The 20,333-nt window shown below is 36.0% G+C and overlaps 1 protein-coding gene across 1 annotated transcript in view; it reads left to right on the top strand.

The window, feature by feature from the left end:
- The window catches only part of nAChRalpha1 (nicotinic acetylcholine receptor alpha1), a 102,163-nt gene continuing 81,830 nt past the window's right edge, over positions 1-20,333 (top strand). The window contains exon 1 of the mRNA XM_028312214.1: positions 1-186. Coding sequence (XP_028168015.1) covers positions 1-186 — 186 coding nt within the window. The remainder of the gene's footprint in view (positions 187-20,333) is intronic.

The raw sequence follows: 20,333 nt of genomic DNA, 5'->3' as shown, positions 1-20,333 counted from the left end.
ATGGTGTTGGCTCTGGTGGTCGGACTCCTGTGCGTGTGGGGCCGCCTGACCGTCGCTAACCCTGAAGCGAAGCGGCTGTACGACGACCTGCTGTCCAACTACAACCGGCTGATCCGGCCCGTCGGGAACAACTCAGACCGGCTCACCGTCAAGATGGGGCTAAGGCTCAGTCAGCTCATCGACGTTGTGAGTACTTACTCTTTTTTTTAATATCGTCTATTAAAAAAAAACTAGGAATTTTTCATAAAAATAATTACGCTCTGTATCGACCCCTCTAAGTAAGCTAAATTAGTACATTAGTATCTACAGCGCCTTGCGATCGACGGAGATCAAACCAAAGTTCCTCGATTATTCGAATCGGCAGTTTGTTGCCCACTCGGTTAGACTATTGGCACCACCGTTAGACGATTTTTTTTCACCTGGATCTTTTCTTCTTCTTCATTCTTTCCACCTGGTGGGGCATAAAGATTAGGACACATATACGAGTAAAATAACTACCACCGCCTGATCCGGCCCATGGAAGACTGGCTCACCATCAAGATGAGGGACGAATGGGGATCCATGTGTTAATAGCGGATTCAACGTAATTAAAGTCCAGCGGTCATCGAAAAACAGTTCTTCGAATCTTGGATAGGTAATCCGATGCCGACACAGCACAGCGTCTTGCGATCAATGGAGATCAAACTAGTGTTCATCAAATCTCGAACTGATAAGTCAATGTCAACACCGTTGGAATATTGACATTTTTTATCCTAGCGCTGATAGTATAAAAATATTATAAGATTATGTACGATAAGGCAATAGAACTGAGCCTTACTATAAAGACGAATCAAGTAAATAAGGACAAGATTCTCATTAAACGAAATGATTTAAGCTGTCTGAAAGTTAATCCCGTACAACCACTAATTCCAATACAAAAATGGCAATATAATGCCAGACGTAAATTTCGAGCGTCTCCTTTATTTTATCTAACGACTAAAAACTTCCGATGTTATCAATCACAGCCCTAAATCATCTATTATTGTGCCATAGAGTACAGCTGGGTATAGACCATTTAACCCTCAACCATACCCCTACTTTTTCTCCCAAAGTACCTTTCAACTAGTAAAATGGGAGTCGGCACAGAAATCTGAATTTATGAGCTCGCCCAGTGAGGCGAAACAAGCACTTTGGTGGACGTGGAACTAAGAATTGTAGGAAAATATAGGGATAGATTAGTAATGATTTATATGTTTATTATAATAAAAGAAAAAAAATAAAAGAAGCTGTATGTAGTTACTTTCAATCCGATCGATTGGTCAAAATCACTAATACAAAATTATGTTGAAGAACATAAAACACATGAACAGGACACACACGGACTTTCTATTTGCATACTTACTGCATAAGAAAAACCTCAAGGATGCACCAACGCATTTTACACGCATGTACGGCACGTAAATACATAATAATATCAGTTACAACGGCACAACGTGTAAAATTTTCTTTTGACTACTTTATCATTCACTGCGTTACCACTGGCCGTCCACATTTTTATCATCAAAGCTCTTTCATTACTACAAAGAGCCGTCTCTAAAAGCCAATTTTCTCTTCCAAGAATACCCAAAACAATCGTATTACAAGCCATACCATTTCTTATAATAACAAAACTAAACCTTTTATGACCCGACCCTCTATTGGGATCACAGTTTAATTTACAATTCGTTCACGTCTCCCCTTTAAATAGTTTGGATAGGTATAGCAGGATTTAGTCGAATAGCTTAAAGCCCTTCATTAGAAAGGATTCACGTGGGTTACATTCAGCTTTTTGCATGCGCTTAGGGATATTAACATACTCTTACAAAGTAAATAGTACGTGTTTTATAACTCTTTTGGAAAATATTAGTTTTGCGCAAATTACATACTAATAGTCCCGTTAACCCCTCGTACTACGCTGAATATGCTTGGGTTACGACTGGGTTACGATCAGTCCATCTTCGCCGTTTTATAATCGCTCGCTGGTTATAAATAAAAAAGTTTCAGGTGTGCATGTACACGAATTCACATTACATAATTATACGCTTACGAGTTCTATTAAACGTACCGAAGGTAAACATATCATTTGAAACGATTTTAACTACAAATGGACGATATTGCTGGCAATTGTTATACACGCGTATTAGAAAAGTTAAAGTTCCATAGTTTTCAACTTCGAGTGTAAGCTGTGGTTGTTCGGAATTGTATTTAACTTTGTTTGAACGGTCCAAGCCTTCGTCCCATTGTATATGGAATCGGGAAGACAATGGAGTTTTCAGAATTCAAACCAAATTATCCTTTTCAACGAAAATTCAACTTGTAAAGCCTATTGAACCAGTCAATTGAATTTTACGAATTCAATACCATCAGCTACTAAAGCTGACGAATTCATTTTTAATTAAATAAATTGTTATGAATTTCACGCTTCCGTAATTACAGTTATTTAAAATGTACATTATAATTTGTTTTTGTAACTGTGCTGTAGTTACGATTAAAATACTTATTGAATACACGACATTCGTATCGTACAGTCAATAATAATTTCAGAACCCAATATCCTATTCAATCAAAATATAATTTTGTAAACTGTAGATCTTAGCAAAGCGTTATATCATTTAGAGGAGTACCACAAGGCTCTACTCTCGGCCCTGCGTTATATCTTCGTTTCTGACTTTGCTAAAGTTTTAAACAGTATCATTCAATAAATTACATGCCAGCTGCGGGTTGCATTTAACTCTAACAACAAATGGCGCCGACCAAACTCATTTAACTAAACCTCTTTGGACGCTACAGTAATTGAATTTAGATCTGTCTTGGAATTATGTCTACCGGTAAAATTTCTCCTTTTAGACTTACTAAAATTGGAATGCCTTAATTAAGAAAAAGTGTAAATGGAAATACTTCCTACTTTGCTTTGGACCATTATTGTATCTTAAATTCTATCTAGAAAATTAGAACCTCATCCTTTTGTTGAAGTCGGTTAATGGGAGGTTTGGGTAATTTAGTAAATGCAATTATTATAAAAGTTTTTATACCACTAGGTAGTTAAACAGCTCAATGTAGGTTAGTGTATGTAAGGCGGCCTTATTTGTGTCCAAAAACTTTGAATCAATGTGTCTTTCATTTTGTTTGCTACATTTAGGAACACAACTAAAATCTGTTTGAAGTAGATTAAAACGTAGACTATGATTAAGAATTTCAGTGTCCAAAATGCCGTCTAAAGTGACTGATATTAATTATTAGTAAAGAAGTTTATAAGAATACTAGATTATTAAGTAACATAAAGTTACATCGTTCATCATTGTTCTTCCATTACACGAAATAGCATGTGTTCTGTGTAATTGCCTTAACAAATTTATACTAATTAATCTTTTCATAGTCTAAACCCCAAGTTGTAAGTGGATAGTACAATTACCTTAAGCCAGCTATGAATTTGCATTGAACTTTCAAAATGGAGGCTAAACTCATCTAACTAAATCGCTCGACCAAACTAGGATTGGAATCGAATTCGCTTCGTTGTTTTGATTATTGATCAATTAGGTTGTTTCGTGAAGGAGAAGTGAAAATTGATTAACGATTGAATTAATTAATTTTACGCCTACTTTGCTATGTTTAGAATATTTCAGTAGTCATTGACTTTGTTCAGACAAATTCTCTTGGGACTGTTAACTAATACTCAAAGAATCAGACAAATATAATTGATTAATTTATTTATACAAAATCCTTCGCATAAGCCATCATTAGAAACACCATCAAGTATTTCGATTTTATATCAACATTAGGTACTCGTCGTTGCTACAAACAAAATCCCTTTGACACCAATATCAATGATACCAATGTAATTTTGTACAAACAAAGCCATGGACAAAATATACCTAAAGTTTTTATTTTAACCTTTCACAAACCCCTGTGATAAAACATCAATTAAATCAGCTCCAAGTTTCACAAATCCTCTAAACTCCCAATCAATAGCAACCCCCAAAAAAAACCTTATCCTTTTCTCTAAAATATGACTCTAAGTTCTACTGCATTTTTCCATTGTCACTAATTACCATTGCTAAAGAAATACCCCGGCGTTCCTTTTCGGTTTCTTCATTATTTGCGGGACAGAGGAAATCCTTGCTTCTTGCAAAAACTTTCCTCCTTAATGAGTGGGGCAAGTTTAGGAGTAGCGATCCGAATTTTACTTAAAGATATTTACATATTTAACTGATGACTTTAATGAAGTCTTCTTTGTTTAAAACAAAAAGCTGTTTGAAATTGTATAAAGATATGAATTATTAAATTAAAACCACATTTTAAATACTTATTTAAGAACTTAAAGTCAAAAGCAGGCAACGTAGAACACATTATCTTATTGAAGCCTGTGAAGAGCTTACTGAAAAATAAATTTTGGAAACAGTCTTAAAATTGATTTTAAATCAATTTTTGAGTATAGAAGGTTTAACCTACTTGAATGCTTATTCATATTAGGGACAAGATTTAACCCAGATGAACCTACCGACCCATACATGGGTTGTGAGAAATAAAAAAATCTACTGTCGTTATTTTATTTTATTTATACAAACCAAAGTATTTTTTTTAAACTTTAGAAGGTACTTGTTGATTATAATGACAACTAAAGCAGTAAACTGAATCATTTCTCTTTTTTATTTGCAAGTGAACAAGTGCAGAGAAAAAAAATTAAAACATGTCTTCAAAAAGGTAAGATTATAATTACTTGATGTTATTATTTTCAAAATACGGAACTATTACTCTAAAATAGAATACATTGTAGATTGATTATGTAAAAAAAAATTAAATCAGCGTTATTTTTTCCCTCTTTTATTTAGCCGTAGATTCCTTGGACCCATACATGGGCCCGTCGGCACAACCATAGTACATTTGATCTATATGAGTAAATATGCTTGATTTTGCTATTTCAGATCGAAACCTTTGTCCTTGCATGAAATATTGAATGAACTAGAAAATAGCATTACATTTGAACCACCTGACAACGCAAATACCGTTGTTACTGATGAAGATTCAGTCGTTGGAAGGACCCAAATATGCGTGTAACCCTCTTATAAACTATTTTGACCAATTATTCAATGATACAGCGATAAATGTTAGTAGAACTTCGAGAAAGAGGTCAATCGTCGAATCCAACTCGGTTGGGCAGCGTCTGGGAAGCTTCGCGATATACCTACTCACGTCCGAAATATCGCAGTGTCTCAAGTCAAAAGTCTTTGACCAGTGTATGTTGCCAGTGATGGTATATGGATCTGAAACGTGGTCGCTTACTATGGGCCTCATAGGAAGGCTCAAGGTCACCCAAAGGGCGATGGAGCGGGCTATGCTCGGAGTTTCCCTGCGTGATCGAATCAGAAATGAGGAGATCCGCAGGAGAACCAAATAACCGATATACCTCGCAGAATTGCTAAAATCAAGTGGCAGTGGGCGGGGCACATAGCTCGCAGAGACGATGGCCGTTGGGGCAGAAAGGTTCTCGACTGGCGACCACGGGCTGGAAGACATAGAGTGGGCAGGCCTCCTACTAGGTTGACCAACGATCTATTAAAGGTCGCGGGAAGAGCCAGGATGCCGGCAGCGCAAGACCGTTAATTGTGGAAAGCCTTGGGGGAGGCTTTTGTCCAGCAGTGGAAGTCATTTGGCTGAAACGAAAGAACGAACGATGGTGGAGATCTTGATCACCTAGGTTTTCCGGCAGGCCTGTTACAAGATCCTTATTAGAAACTTTCAAACGGTGTGAAAAACGTGGGCCTTGCCCTGTACCTGCCACCTTGGAGATTCAAGATACGATCAAACAGGTCATCTAATCAACTATGTCAGTAAGATTCTAAAATGCAAAATATGTAAAAAAAATGTAATTATATTTGTGTGAAGTGCAACATACATATACATCCTGAAGAATTTTTTTAACTATCACACAATATGAAAATACTGTTACATTCTAACATAATTATCATAAAATAAATAAAAATACCTTTTCATACTAATACATACATGTTTCATTGATAAAAAGTGTTTTATTTTAATATCTATTTATTGATCTTAACAGGTAAGTAAAATGCAGTATTTGTGCCGACCGACCCATGTATGGGTCATCATTTTCCCGCTTTCCCGGGGGTGACTAATTTTTTTTATTATTTTTCGTAGGGTACTGGGATCATAAAAAACCGTATATCCAAAAATCTCAAAATTCTAAAGTAAAAATAGTTTCAGGCTCATCTGGGTTAATATTATTTATCAACAAAATATTGGCAAGATATTATTTTCCTGAAAAATGTATTGACTGCGTGCCTCATCTCGATTTTCAGTTATTTTAAAACCTTGGCCACTTTACATGACATGTTCTTTTAGAAAAATAAATAAAGATACTTTACAAACCCTCTGAATCCCCCGGGCTGTGCTATGCAAGTATTGGTAGCTCGCTCCCTCATTACTCGGGGGCACCCGCGGAATAGTAATGCATGCAGGACTGGGCCGTATTCAGGCAAAACTTGTGGGGCCTGGGGTACACAGACAAGAATTGAGCACTGCTTAAGAATAGCGCCTGAACTCTTTGGAAAGACATACTTTACAAGTAAGTAATATTTATTCTAGTCTATCCTGAAGATCCATTCTTAGAATTTGAATTTATTTTCAATTTGATCAGTAGATTATCCCTAACCTAATATCTAATCATTACACCTCTTGATTAATATTAAAATTTAACTATTTATTTATGTAATATTTTAAATAAAGAAATAAAACTGATAATACAAGAAGTTTAACTAATCAATTAAAGCAATAAGAACTAGCATTAGAGTGTTTCTTACGGCTAGCATAAAATGCGGTTATTTCGTTACATTTCCCTCGTTGACATAACGAAGAAGAGTTTGACGACATCTACAGAACAACATTGGCGTGGTAATCCTATTTGGAATTTCAGGGGCCCACAAGCCGTTGATAGTCCGGCCCTGTTCCTGCACTTTCCTACACGAAATATCTTATTCAAAGACAAGTTTGTTTACATAACCACCCGCAGGTATTTTTCGTTTCCCAATATGGTAATGCCTGAATCCTCGCTGTCAAATTGTAGATCTGTTTGTATGGAAGATGAAAAATGTTCGAAAACAGAATCTGTAGAACGATTTGGATTTGCATCGGTTTTATTTGAGAATATGTTGTTTTCGAACGTATTGAGTGCAATTTCATGTTTGAACACTTTTCGACGTTTTTCAAGGATAGGTACTAGTTCATTGTTTCAATTATTGACCAATGACCATGTAGTTTATATTGTGGCTTTGCACGTATTTATTACACATTATACCTTTCTCTACCATCACTTTATCTATTTCTGAAAACAGCGTTAAAATCCGTTGATAAACAAGCATTAGGTACTTAAGCTTGTTAATGGTTTTAAAAGTTTTCTAAAATGTTTGTCTACATAGTTTATACACTGTATTGTTTTCCTTGTAAAATGAATAAAGTAATTTTAAAAATCTCAGCGCACAGACAGCGGAGCAATTTTGTTTTATAGTATTTAAAGAAAGATTAAATAAATACATGTATCCATTAGGCTTATAATTACAAAATGATACTCAAACCCGATTTGAACTTGAGTATGGATTTAGGCTTGTGATTAAGTAGTCGAGTTTCAATATTATTTTAACTTCGTCGCATGCTTGAATCTAATTAATATTGAGTCTTTCTCTTTGAATGTTATTTTTATTTCATAATACGGCCCTAAAGGTATACCTGAATCAATGCTTTGTAAATTGTAGACCTAATTTTAATATTTGATTGAAACTCACGATTCTTTTCTCAACTAATGACAAACTTTATTCAACTTGAAACTTTATCTTTTAAACATAAGAACGATATTTCTCCTAAGATGCATCTTAGTTAGTTCTGCTTGAATCTAGGTCCCAACTAATGGTACTCTAGAGCCATATTACGCGGCCACTGTAACCTCAGTCATTAGGTTTCACAAAGTTTACTTATTACTGTAGTTTTAATTTAAATAAATATGGAAGTGTTAGCCACGCAAGTTTCGTATCTAAATACTTGAGAAGAAATGCTTCAGCTCATTTACGCCCGTATTCACAAACATTACTATGAGGTATCACAGTGCACGTGGACGCACAGGGTGACTCACGAACCAATCACAGAGCTCTAGTCAACGCTGTGCGTTCGATTTGCTACTTCAAATTTAGACATTATATATTTTTAAATTAATTTGTATTTGACTTCGATGTATTGACTTATAATGATAAAAACAGACTAAGTAATTATAATTTTTACACGCCGAATATCGGTAAGACATGTTGATACTAACAAAATCTACTAACACCAAAAATATATTTCTGTATTGTCTCACACATGGTCTGATAAATAAAAATATCTTTATCTTTATCTTTCACTTAAGCAAGCAAGCAGCTTACGGGTATTAGGTAAGTAATCTCCACTGCAGGAAGACATTTCTAGATTTACTAGAAGCAAAAGGGAGTTGTTGTTCTGCTCTCTGGCCTTATAGGTTTAGAAGGCCATGATAATCACATATCTCCCTTAGTTGCCTCTTACGGCATCCACGGGAAGAGTGATGCTATAGACATGATGGTCGCTGAAAAGAGAATGACAACGTGAGAGAAACGTTTACCATGTGATCATTTTCTAGATGGTAAAATTCTTTTATACGTTTAGTACGCTGACGTCAGAAGCCACGACGTCACTACACTCAAGTTTGACAATCAAATTACATAGTGAAACCGATTCCGCTTTGATGCGTCTCGTCACGACACATCACGTCAGACAAATAAACCACCTTAATTTTGCCCGACTTTTCTAAGCAAACCATTTCAATGCGCTCTCAATAATAATTAGGGACCCCTCATGTTCCATAACAAATAATATGAGAAAGCATGTTCTTCGTACGATTACCACGCACCACTGAGCCCGTATTCGAATGGCTCTTACGGATGCATTTAGAAGCAGATGGGCCACTTAGACCAGAAGGTCTGGAGAATGTTTTAAAATTTCATGGTGCAGTCGGGTATTGTGAATTCCAAATGAACCCATTTTGAAATTGAACTGTGACGTTGGGTCGTTTTGAGCGGATTATATTCGTGACGTTTCAAGTATGAGTAGCAGTGAGCTTTATTTTGCAGTTACAGTGTAAGTTTATTTAATCAACCAAAGAAAAAATCAAGCAAACTGAATCAAATGATTTTTTGTTGGTTGTGAATCCAATTACATCGATTCATACTACTTAGGTATGTATAGAAAAAGAAGACGATTGCAAATTAAATTTATATAAGAGCGAATAACGACAATGTTAAAATGGTAGAGTTTACATTAATCATTCTTTAAAGTAGAACTTTTATAACTAAAACATCTACCTTATAAAGTCCTTATGTCACAGTGTTTGCAAAAAAACTCAACTTTCTTGACCGATTTTGAAATTTTGGGTATTCAGTTGGTCTGAATTGGACGTAAGCTATTTTTTCATACTCAATGTGGTACAAAGTCGTGAGCACAGCTAGTATTTTGTATGAAACTATCTTAAAAAACATAAACTGAAACTTTTCTCAAAGTTTAAACAAGTTGCAAAAAGTTCATCAAAAGAGTTTTTTCCTCTGATTTATTAGTTGCCAGTATTTTCCCCGGGCGCCAACTAAAAGTTGACTCTTGAGTGATGTTAACACATCGGTGCAAGTTGCTGGCTTGCAGAATTATTAACGACGTTGCCCCGGAGGGCAATGGTCTATGAGCCATATTTGTTGTAGTTGCGAACTTTCGCAACTAGTGTCTTCGTCCTAGTTGCAAGATGTATGAGTCCATAAATGATGCTTTTGTCTAGATAGCTATTTTATTTTATTGTTTTTTATTTAAATATTATTCGGCTTCACCCGCGTGGAATTTTGTCTGTCACAGAAAAACTTTATCCCACGCGTCCCTGTTTCGAAAACCGGGATAAAAACTATCCTATATCCTTTCCCGGGACTCAAACTATCTCTATGTCAAATTTCATCAAAATCGGTTCAGTGGTTTAGGCGTGAAAGCAAGACAGACAGAGTTACTTTCGCATTTATAATATTAAGCATATCGGTGCAAGTTGCTGGGTGGGTAGACCTGTCTGTCTGCTTTTGTCTAGACACAGAAAAAAAGACGTCATGCGTTTTTGCGCTTTTGCTTCTACTAAACAACCTTTTTACGTACTTTTTATCTGCTCTTTTAATAGCTTGTTTTTTAAGATCCATGGAATTTAATGTTTCCCGATTCTATTTTCATCATATCCTTTTACCACAATATGCCACTACTATTACTTTTATACAATGTAATAAATAAATCAATTTTATTTCAGACCACTTGTTGATTCATTAAAGTTTATAATGTAGTGAATGTGATTTAATCCTTCCCTTAGTTTCTTATCTAACTCTGGTAAGCTTGATTTTTTGAATAATTATTTCGGTTTAATGACAAGGTTATTTAAAAAACAAAATGATTGTATTGTCTTAATTTCTCTACTCTTTTCCATTAGTCTATCCATCTTACCTGGTTAATTGCTTTAAACGTGTATGCCATTCTCAATTTCCAAGACAACGTTTTGTATTGTTTCAATTACACTCCACGCAGGCTCCCTAATTAAAATCAACAGGCAAGATCAATGTAAAACGTAACGGTATCGCTTCGTTTAAGCGACGTCATGCCGCGTGCCGTCGTTTCTAATTCGACGTATTCATATTCGTTAGTGTTGTGTTCAGTATCGACGTCGTTTAATTATAAATTAACAATCATCGTATTTAAAAATCAAAAATCAAAATCAAAAGTATTTATTCAGTTTAGACCACAAGTGGCACTTATGACTAATCAACTAGTACAGCTTAGGTACTAATCAAACCGAACTTAATTTCGAACTCCTCCTATGTTCTTCTGATTAATTTCGTTGCGGATCCAATGTTTAACTTTCCCCCGGGACAAACTTGACCTTCATTGGTTGGGTTTTTATGGCGGTCAAGCTGTAGATCCTGGCTACACAGGAGTTGCAGTGGTAGGAACGAGAGGTGGGAATAGTCCCGTAATCAAACCGAGTCATTAGCTATTGTGTTGTGACATGCTAAAAATATTAATTTTTATTACAAAATTTACAACGCATGCCTCTATCTTTAGTAGTATCATCAAATAGCGCCTATCTTAGAGCCTATTATCACAAATATAGTGTAAAATCACTTCATAATTTTTGTATTTATTCCCAGCTTCAAATTTCTTCAATCCCATTATAAACAATGTTTATATTTAGCTTATTAACTTCTATTTCAACTATTATTAAAACTCATATTGCTTTGTTGCAAATGTTGTTCGTATGTTTTTCTCTGTTTTTATCTATATCGATAGACATTTCGGTATATTTACCCCAACACTAATTTAACCCCCCGCTAGGCACGCGTTAGCAGAAGGGGGTTCTTATTAATTAGTGAAATTGGGTTCATTAGGTACACTTGTAGGCTATAACGCTAAGAACAATTATAAGCGAGTGCGATACAATACTTATCCGTTGTTTTTACATTAATAGAGATTAATTTTGATGAGATACATTGAATAAAAAAATGTTTAATTCAATGTTATGACTTTTTAATTAACTTGTCTCATTTCTCATTTCGGACGCGACTTAGGGACTACACATCAAACAGAGAATGGGCAACAGCGCTCTCTGAAAAACATTTTAAAACTGCGATCTCCAACCCGCCTGCCAAGCGTGGGGATCATAGCAAAACCCTCCACTATAGTGGAGGAGGCTCATAGTCCAGCAGTGGACTGTAAAGGGCTGTTGATGATGATGATTTCTCATTTCAATTCCCGAAAGACTTCGATAGGAAGTTGCGTCTATTATATTGTTCCCAGATCTCAGAATTATTAAAACTCTGTTATTCGAATATTTATAATATAATCCCCACAGCAGCTTATGCAAAAATCTCAAAGTTTATCTACCCTCATCAAGCATTCTTTGATCTTAAAACTATTTAGTATGCAACAAATTTTATTTGTTTTTCCACGCCGTGTAAAGGGCTTCATTTAAATATTAATGGGGCTAAAAGGAAAGTTTTGTATTTAAAATTAGTTTGTTGGTGGCCGAGTTCAAAACAAACTGGTGGCGGTTTGCCGACTAATATTTTAGAGTTAGACTATGCGCAGATTAAAACTTGCTCGTATCGATGTAGTCGAAGGCTTTTACTGACTTTTAGTGCATATAGTATCAGGTGAGCGGTGCAGTTTTTTTTTATCCACCACGAGGAAGCTCTTGGCCTGTATCTCACCTGATGGTAAGTGATGATCAGGCCGAAGGTGGCCTGATTTGCAGCCATTATCCTACATTTCCACGTTATGATATGAGTTCAACACAACAATTTATGACAAATTTTTATCTCTAGTGCTTCAAGTTCAATTCGCTGGGAATCGAGACACCATAGAAATCAATTGTTACCGCGGTCTCATGTGACCACTTAGGGTTCCACGGGCTAGGCGTAAAGGTGTAGGTAATAATTTTCGTTAATAGATTTTAAATAGCCCTAACTCTTTATTGTATTTGGCTAAAAGTGATTTTTTATTTATTTACAGGCACAATCTTTATAAAAAAGAAGTGAAGTCTTAAATTTAAGCACCACGAAATAAACCTTTAACTGGTTTTAAACTAATCATGATCCGGATTCACAATTTAATTTTCAGCTACCTGAAAAATCAATAGGCATGTAGGTATTTCTTCTCTTCACATACGTAACATAAATTCAATTAAACCTAAAAACGTCCAAAACCCACGGCCTTTCGATTAGTAGACAGGTAGTGGATTCGGGCATCAATCGGCTGATTCATTTCCTGGCCACGCTACCCTTTTGGGGGTAAATTGAGTGTGACAAATGCCCAACATACCCGGCTAATGACTGGAGTTAATTTTGTTTGAAACGCGACTTTTCTATTGACGTTTCGAGGGTATAGGTCGCGCGACGAGAGTTGAGACTTTCAACAAGCAAATATTTGTGTCTATCTACATATACAGTGTTATTTTTTATACTTGGTCAAACAAGGACTTACTTATTCTCTTTAAATGCAATAACTTGCCCAAGATACTGAATTTCAAATATAAAAAATACCAATACGAATAATTCATAAAATATGGAGATGTTTTTTAGAGTTTTAATATTGTTCCTGTAGTTGTATTTGAGTAGTAGAATAAACCCGTTTTGTTTGATCAACTATAAAAACACTTGTATTGGCTGTCTGTACTAACGTCTTGTTGCGTAGTTCGACTGACACAAGTGCTTTCTGTCTCGCTTGTAGAAATTTAACAAGAGCGAGGTAGATATTTCCATATTTGAACTTGAATGTGTAGTGTGTTACTGTTTGTGTTCTGTTTTCAATATTACACCAGTATATGAGTTTCTTCGCCTCAACTTTCGTCGAGCGAGCTATACGCAATTGGGCACCTTTTTCGCTGCCGTAAGTCCGCTTGATGTATCGGGGCAGGTCGTATGCGAGATATTTACGGGCGATCGTAACCCTTAAGCTTACCTTCGGTTTTTTATGTCGATCGCATTAGAACAATGGTGATACCCTAATTTTTAACCTGTAATATTTTATAATGATTAAGGTGTCTTGATGCGGGCAGCGCAGGACCGTTCATTGTGGAAAACCTTGGGGGAGGCCTTTGTCCAGCAGTGGACGTCATTTGGCTGAAACGAAGGTGTTTTGCTTTATTTTACTGTAATTTAAATTGCAAATTTGCGAATGAAGACATCGGATTTCAATTCAAAAACATGAGTGTATATCATAGTTGCGACAAACAAAGGTGCTACAAACGTAGTGGCGACAGTACGTTATGCCGACAATCAATGGCGCGACTGCACATTAGCTCGACGAACGTTAGCGCGACAGAACGATGGGGCGACAAACGAAAGCACGACAGTACTTTGGAGCGACAAACCTTAGCGCGACATTACTTAGGCTCGACAAACAAAAAAAACAAAAAAAAACCTAGTTATGCATTATCAAATATTTTTCGCATAACATTAATGTGATTTCAAAAATATTAAAAATACAGAGAGTACATTTTTGTTAACGTTTATTATTTCTATTTTATAATTTATTTTATTCTATTTCTGTGTATAATTAAAGTAAACATGATAGTTTAAAGTTAAGTGATACATACTTATGGCACATTAAGTTGAAATAATTAACATTAAGTTGAAAATGTAAGATGAAAAATAAACCTAAATATCCACATACCTACATATTTTTTTAAATAACTTGTTTCTATGTTTGTCATGCTTTAGGTCGTTGAGTAAAAAGTTGTGTCACAGTGTAGTTTGTCGATCGGAGGTTCTGTCGTGCAATCGTTTGTCGAGCCTAAGTAATGTCGCGCTAAGGTTTGTCGCTCCAAAGTACTGTCGTGCTTTCGTTTGTCGCCCCATCGTTCTGTCGCGCTAACGTTCGTCGAGCTAATGTGCAGTCGCGCCATTGATTGTCGGCATAACGTACTGTCGCCACTACGTTTGTAGCACCTTTGTTTGTCGCAACTATGATATACACTCCAAAAACATAAAAATGTTAATAATTTTGTACCATTTCTAGTTGAAAGTAATTTGAAATTGTGACACTTTTTTAGAGCTTTTTACTGAATTTTGATAAAATCCATTCATAACACAGCTCGCTTGTTTACTCTGTAATTTAAAAGTAGGCATCAAAAGCCTCGCATAAATATCTATCTATATCTTTCTCAGATCTATTTCAAAGGGAAGAAGAGATCAAAATAAAAAGATACTCGCTCCAAAGCTCTGTAACAACCACTTTGAAAGATGCACTCCCAATACCCGACCGGGTGTTCAGGACCCATTGAAATTCTCACTGGGTCACAGTAAACTGCGATGTTAAGAGAGATAGCGTGTCTGTAGACAGTACACTCAGCGGTAGAAATAGCCAATATTGCGACGAATATAGTCTGGAAACATCCACAGCGAACGGCACACTATTAAGTACGTTATTGCCTTTAAAAGTTCTTGAAGCGTTTGATTTTAACTGCAAATGTATGAAAACATTTAGGCATGGTTTTTTTGGTTTTTGTCCAAGGTTTTTAACGTGTATTAGGTATGTCTGATAGACTTAAATAAGCTAACGATCTTACTTTAACTTTAGCCATACGTCAAAAATACGTCAAACTCCATACAAAAAACACCGGTTATCGTTATAGTTACAGTTAAAGTTAGGTGGTGGAATTCAGCCTTCAAGTGTACATTTTTAGATTTAGATAATCCTGAATCGAATGATATCAAAATGTCTAACTCCAAAAATAATTACGCGGGGTACGATACTCAGGCGACAATATGTAGAGATATTTGCAAGAGAATACCTATTGCAAAAAATCTATTCTATAAGATGCTTTCAGTATTTCTTCCTTTGAATAGTATTTACAAGAGCCACACTCTATTGGCGCAGACTGTACCAAGCAATATCAGTCCTCGGCCGCTTTAATATGTATGAGGCGCTCTAAACTGTAGAGCTTAGAGAGTATTTTTATTGGTCGTTATTTATCGGTAGTTTAAAGCGACTTTGGACGGTATGGACACTCCTTTGAGTCGATGTTATTGATGCTTCAGGAATAGACTGTTTTATTCATATTGGTTTAATCTTTAGCGACTTCTTTTAGAGCAGCTGTTTTTTTTTCGCGTCTCTATCAGTCCCATAGTAAATGTTGCTCTGTGGTCTAGAGGCGATTATGTTTATGACCTTTTAGGTACGCCTAGTGGTCACTACTGCCTAGTGCTCACTACTGCCTAGTGGTAACAGGTGGTCACCTGTCTGAAATACAGAGGTTTCGGGTTTAATTCTCATAGAGGGTACAATTTTCAGCTCGGTTGATTATGATTGATTTGGATATATTCTAAGTCCGCCTGACTACTACTACAATTATGGGTTGAAGTTTGTCTTCATAATAACAATATTAACAGCATTATTGTCTTTTAACAGCTGAAAGTCTTTAATTGTGGATTCCAAAGAACCTCTCTCCCACTTTCCGTAAGCAGTCTAACAAGCCAAGATTTTAAAAAAATAAAAAAATAGGTAGATCCCATCCTAAAATCTGGCTACTGTCTGAAACACCCTGTATTTTCCTAGGTATAATAAATAGATAAAGCCATTGACCGTCCAATTAAACCTGACCGGGCTGTCTGCCTGACATGCTATGATAGGCAATAGATGCCTCCGTTGAAGCCGAATTTCGTCCATAAGTCAATCAGGCGGGTCTTGTAACGGACATGTGCTCCCTGGGGACACGATGAATATGCTTTGAAATAGAATAGTATCGATATATTGCTTGATGAAAACTTGAGAAAGACTTGAGGATCTATTAAAGTATTGCGTCATATAATATTGTTGTCATAAGTGGCAAAATATTGGTCTAAGCTGAATAAAATATTTTTGATTTTGTAAGAAGGTTATTCTACAGACGTGATTAAAAAAGGCTGAAGGGTCATGTTTGAACAAAAAAGGAAATTATAAATACTAATAACATTAACCTTGTCTAATGTAACAAAGGTAAAGATAGGTACATGTATTAATGTACTAGAGTAAAGTAATTCTCGATTTTTGAACCTTCCAAGGTTTGAATTTCACAAATGTATTTACCCAGGTGTTTTCAGATAGTCTTCAATGGGTGTATTAAGTCCTTTAAATCCATTACTCTAATAAGCTAAACCTAATCTGTATGCATTTACCTAACACCCTGTAGTTCTATGAAGATCGTTAATAAGATGAGACCAAGTCTCATCCCGAAACTTTACCCAAGACGCCGTTTGCATAAGAAAAAGTAGAAACTAAATACGTATTTACTAACCAGATCAGCTGCACTTTACAAATTCGAGGCAGCAATACAAATTTGCATCCACTAAACCGTACCTCTGTAGTTTGCATTCGCTTTTAGCTAAAATTTACCTCGTTCCCACAATAATTACAATGAATGCGTCTCGTCTCTGTCTGCATGGGAAAACACGGTAAATACACAGCCAAGTTGCGACCACTAAGGGATGGACACATTGGATGCGTTCCGCGGGCAGCGGTTGAGTAAAGGTGTGTACGTAAACTCACACTACGCCCCCTGATCACATCAATACGAAATGTATAGAGACCGACGACTTTAATACAAGAAACAAAAATAAACTTGCCGTTCCAAATTTCAGATTGCATAAGATTGGTAATTCATTTATGGGAAAATGTATTAAACTCTTTAATAAATTACCACAAACTGTTGTAGAACTACCCATTCATAAATTCAAAGCACATTATATTAAAAGTACCTTAATGAAAAAGGGCTACTATAAAGTCGATGATTATTTTAAAGATAAAAATATTTGGGATACGTTACTGCCTAGCTCGCATAAATATTTATAGCTTTGTACATTTTAAAGCATGTAAACGATTGAAAAAGAGGCTGGCAATAGTGACTGAGTTTCTTGCGCTGCTTCTTCTCAGCACTGGCCCATTTATTGTCCTGAAGCAGTGGTAGGGTTAATACTGGGACGTGTAAAAGTGCTTTTTTAAGCCTATTTACAGAAATAAATGAGTTTTAATGATTTTTTTTAATGACGAAGTTGTTCAATGTTCATACATGATCTGGGCTGCGTTCACTTTAAGCTGACCGCAGAATACATCCAGTGTGACAGATCCTTAAACACGCTGCCAAGTTGCCACCACTAAAGCGGCGATTTTGCGGAGGTCCAGATTGGAGCCAGCCAAGTGGAGGTTTAGTGTGCTTAGTACTTAATTAGTGAAGTGTTATTTGGTGTGCTTTGGTTAATTTTGGCCTCTTAAAACGTTTAATTGAAAGCTCACTGATTCCGCCTTATTTAGTTTAGCTTTAGGCTATGAAGCTTTCGCTTAACCATTTTAGTTTTAGTTCGTTTTGGAGAATAATCTAGTTACTTACGCTCGTATTCACAAAAAATACTATGAGGTCTCACAGTGCGCGTGGACGCACAGGGTGACACATGAACCAATCACAGAGCTCTATTCAACGCTGTTTTTGAACGTCAATACCTAAATAACCGTTTGAGGTATATTTATGAAATTTGAAGCTGATGTACATCTTGCAAGTCTCAATACATGAGCCAAATTTGAAGTGTTAATGCACAGTAGTTTTTGAATGATGAGGAGTCAAAAGTGGCTCTAATTGGTTCGTCTAAATATACGCACGGTGCAGTCCTCTCCATGGAACTAGGCTTAACATGCTCCCGCATGTCTATAGTGTTTGCTTAATGTTGATTTAGTCGATTTTCTCCTGAAAGGAACATGTAAGACAACAATAAAATTTCCAATTTTAGAGACCTTCTAGAGCAGATNTTATTAAACTTCTAATGCTCGTAACTCAGTTCAGACTGAGTTTAGAGGTATACATGCCATAGTAAGTTTGGTTTATTACACTATTTTGTAATCAAAAAACAAAGGTTGGTCGATGGCCGCGCGAAAAAAAAAGACGCCACCTTCCATACAAAATCTGGCATTGCCATTTCAGATTGCATAAGATTGGTAATTCATTTATGGGAAAATGTATTAAACTCTTTAATAAATTACCACAAACTGTTGTAGAACTACCCATTCATAAATTCAAAGCACATTATATTAAAAGTACCTTAATGAAAAAGGGCTACTATAAAGTCGATGATTATTTAAAAGATAAAAATATTTGGGATACGTTACTGCCTAGCTCGCATAAATATTTATAACTTTGTACATTTTAAAGCATGTAAACCTTTGAAAAAGAGGCTGACAATAGTGACTGAGTTTCTTGCGCTGCTTCTTCTCAGCACTGGCCCATTTATTGTCCTGAAGCAGTGGTAGGGTTAATACTGGGACGTGTAAAAGTGCTTTTTTAAGCCTATTTACAGAAATAAATGAGTTTTAATGAGTATTTTTAATGACGAAGTTGTTCAATGTTCATACATGATCTGGGCTGCGTTCACTTTAAGCTGACCGCAGAATACATCCAGTGTGACAGATCCTTAAACACGCTGCCAAGTTGCGACCACTAAAGCGGCGATTTTGCGGAGGTCCAGATTGGAGCCAGCCAAGTGGAGGTTTAGTGTGCTTAGTACTTAATTAGTGAAGTGTTATTTGGTGTGCTTTGGTTAATTTTGGCCTCTTAAAACGTTTAATTGAAAGCTCACTGATTCCGCCTTATTTAGTTTAGCTTTAGGCTATGAAGCTTTCGCTTAACCATTTTAGTTTTAGTTCGTTAATTTCGGCCTCTTAAAACGTTTAATTGAAAGCTCACTGATTCCGCCTTATTTAGTTTAGCTTTAGGCTATGAAGCTTTCGCTTAACCATTTTAGTTTTAGTTCGTTTTGGAGAATAATCTAGTTACTTACGCTCGTATTCACAAAAAATACTATGAGGTCTCACAGTGCGCGTGGACGCACAGGGTGACACATGAACCAATCACAGAGCTCTATTCAACGCTGTGCACTCGATTTGCTGCTTCACTTACGCAAGCATCGTTTGTGAATACGGGTGTTAATTTAAAATTAAAATACCTTCTTGGCATTATCAGTTTTCACACATTGCTTTTGTTTATATCCTTTTTGTCGGCCGTTTGGTGTAGTGGTTCAGAACGGACTACTATGCCGAGAGATCCCGGGTTCGATTCCCGGCCGGGCAGAAATTGAAATTATGAATTTTAATTTCTGTGACGGGTCTGGGTGTTACTATATATAATATGTATGAATTAAAAAAAAAGTATATAAAAAAAGTAAATAGTGACTGAGTTTCTTGCGCTGCTTCTTCTCAGCACTGGCCCATTTATTGTCCCGAAACTGTGGTAGGGTTAATATTGGGACGTGTAAAAGCGCTTTTTTAAAGCCTATTTGCAAAATAAATGAATTTTATATAAGTAGTATATCCGTTAAGCTACCACCCATAACACAAGCATATTAATTGCTAGATGGCGCTGTGTGAGATTGTCCAAAGATATTTATTTATTTTATTTATATTTATTTTTAATCCGGAATTGATCGTTTAATTATTTACGCGAATAATTTGTTAATTTTAAAACCAATTTGATAATCATAATTTATGCGTTTGTGAATAAATAATAGTGCGACTAATTTATTTTATACTAGCTTTCCGCCCGCGGCTTCGCCCGCGTGGAATTTTGTGTGTCACAGAAAATCTCTATCGCGAGAGTCCCTGTTTCAAAAACCGGGATAAAAATCCTGTCTCCATGCCCAATTTCATCAAAATCGGTTCAGTGGTTTAGGCGTGAAAGCGTGACAGACAGACATACAGAGTTACTTTCT

Source organism: Ostrinia furnacalis, unplaced genomic scaffold (genome assembly GCF_004193835.3).
Source record: "Ostrinia furnacalis isolate ACB-3 unplaced genomic scaffold, ASM419383v2 OfSCF3837, whole genome shotgun sequence".
Lineage (NCBI taxonomy): Eukaryota > Metazoa > Arthropoda > Insecta > Lepidoptera > Crambidae > Ostrinia > Ostrinia furnacalis.
This window is presented reverse-complemented; position numbering and strand designations above follow the sequence as displayed.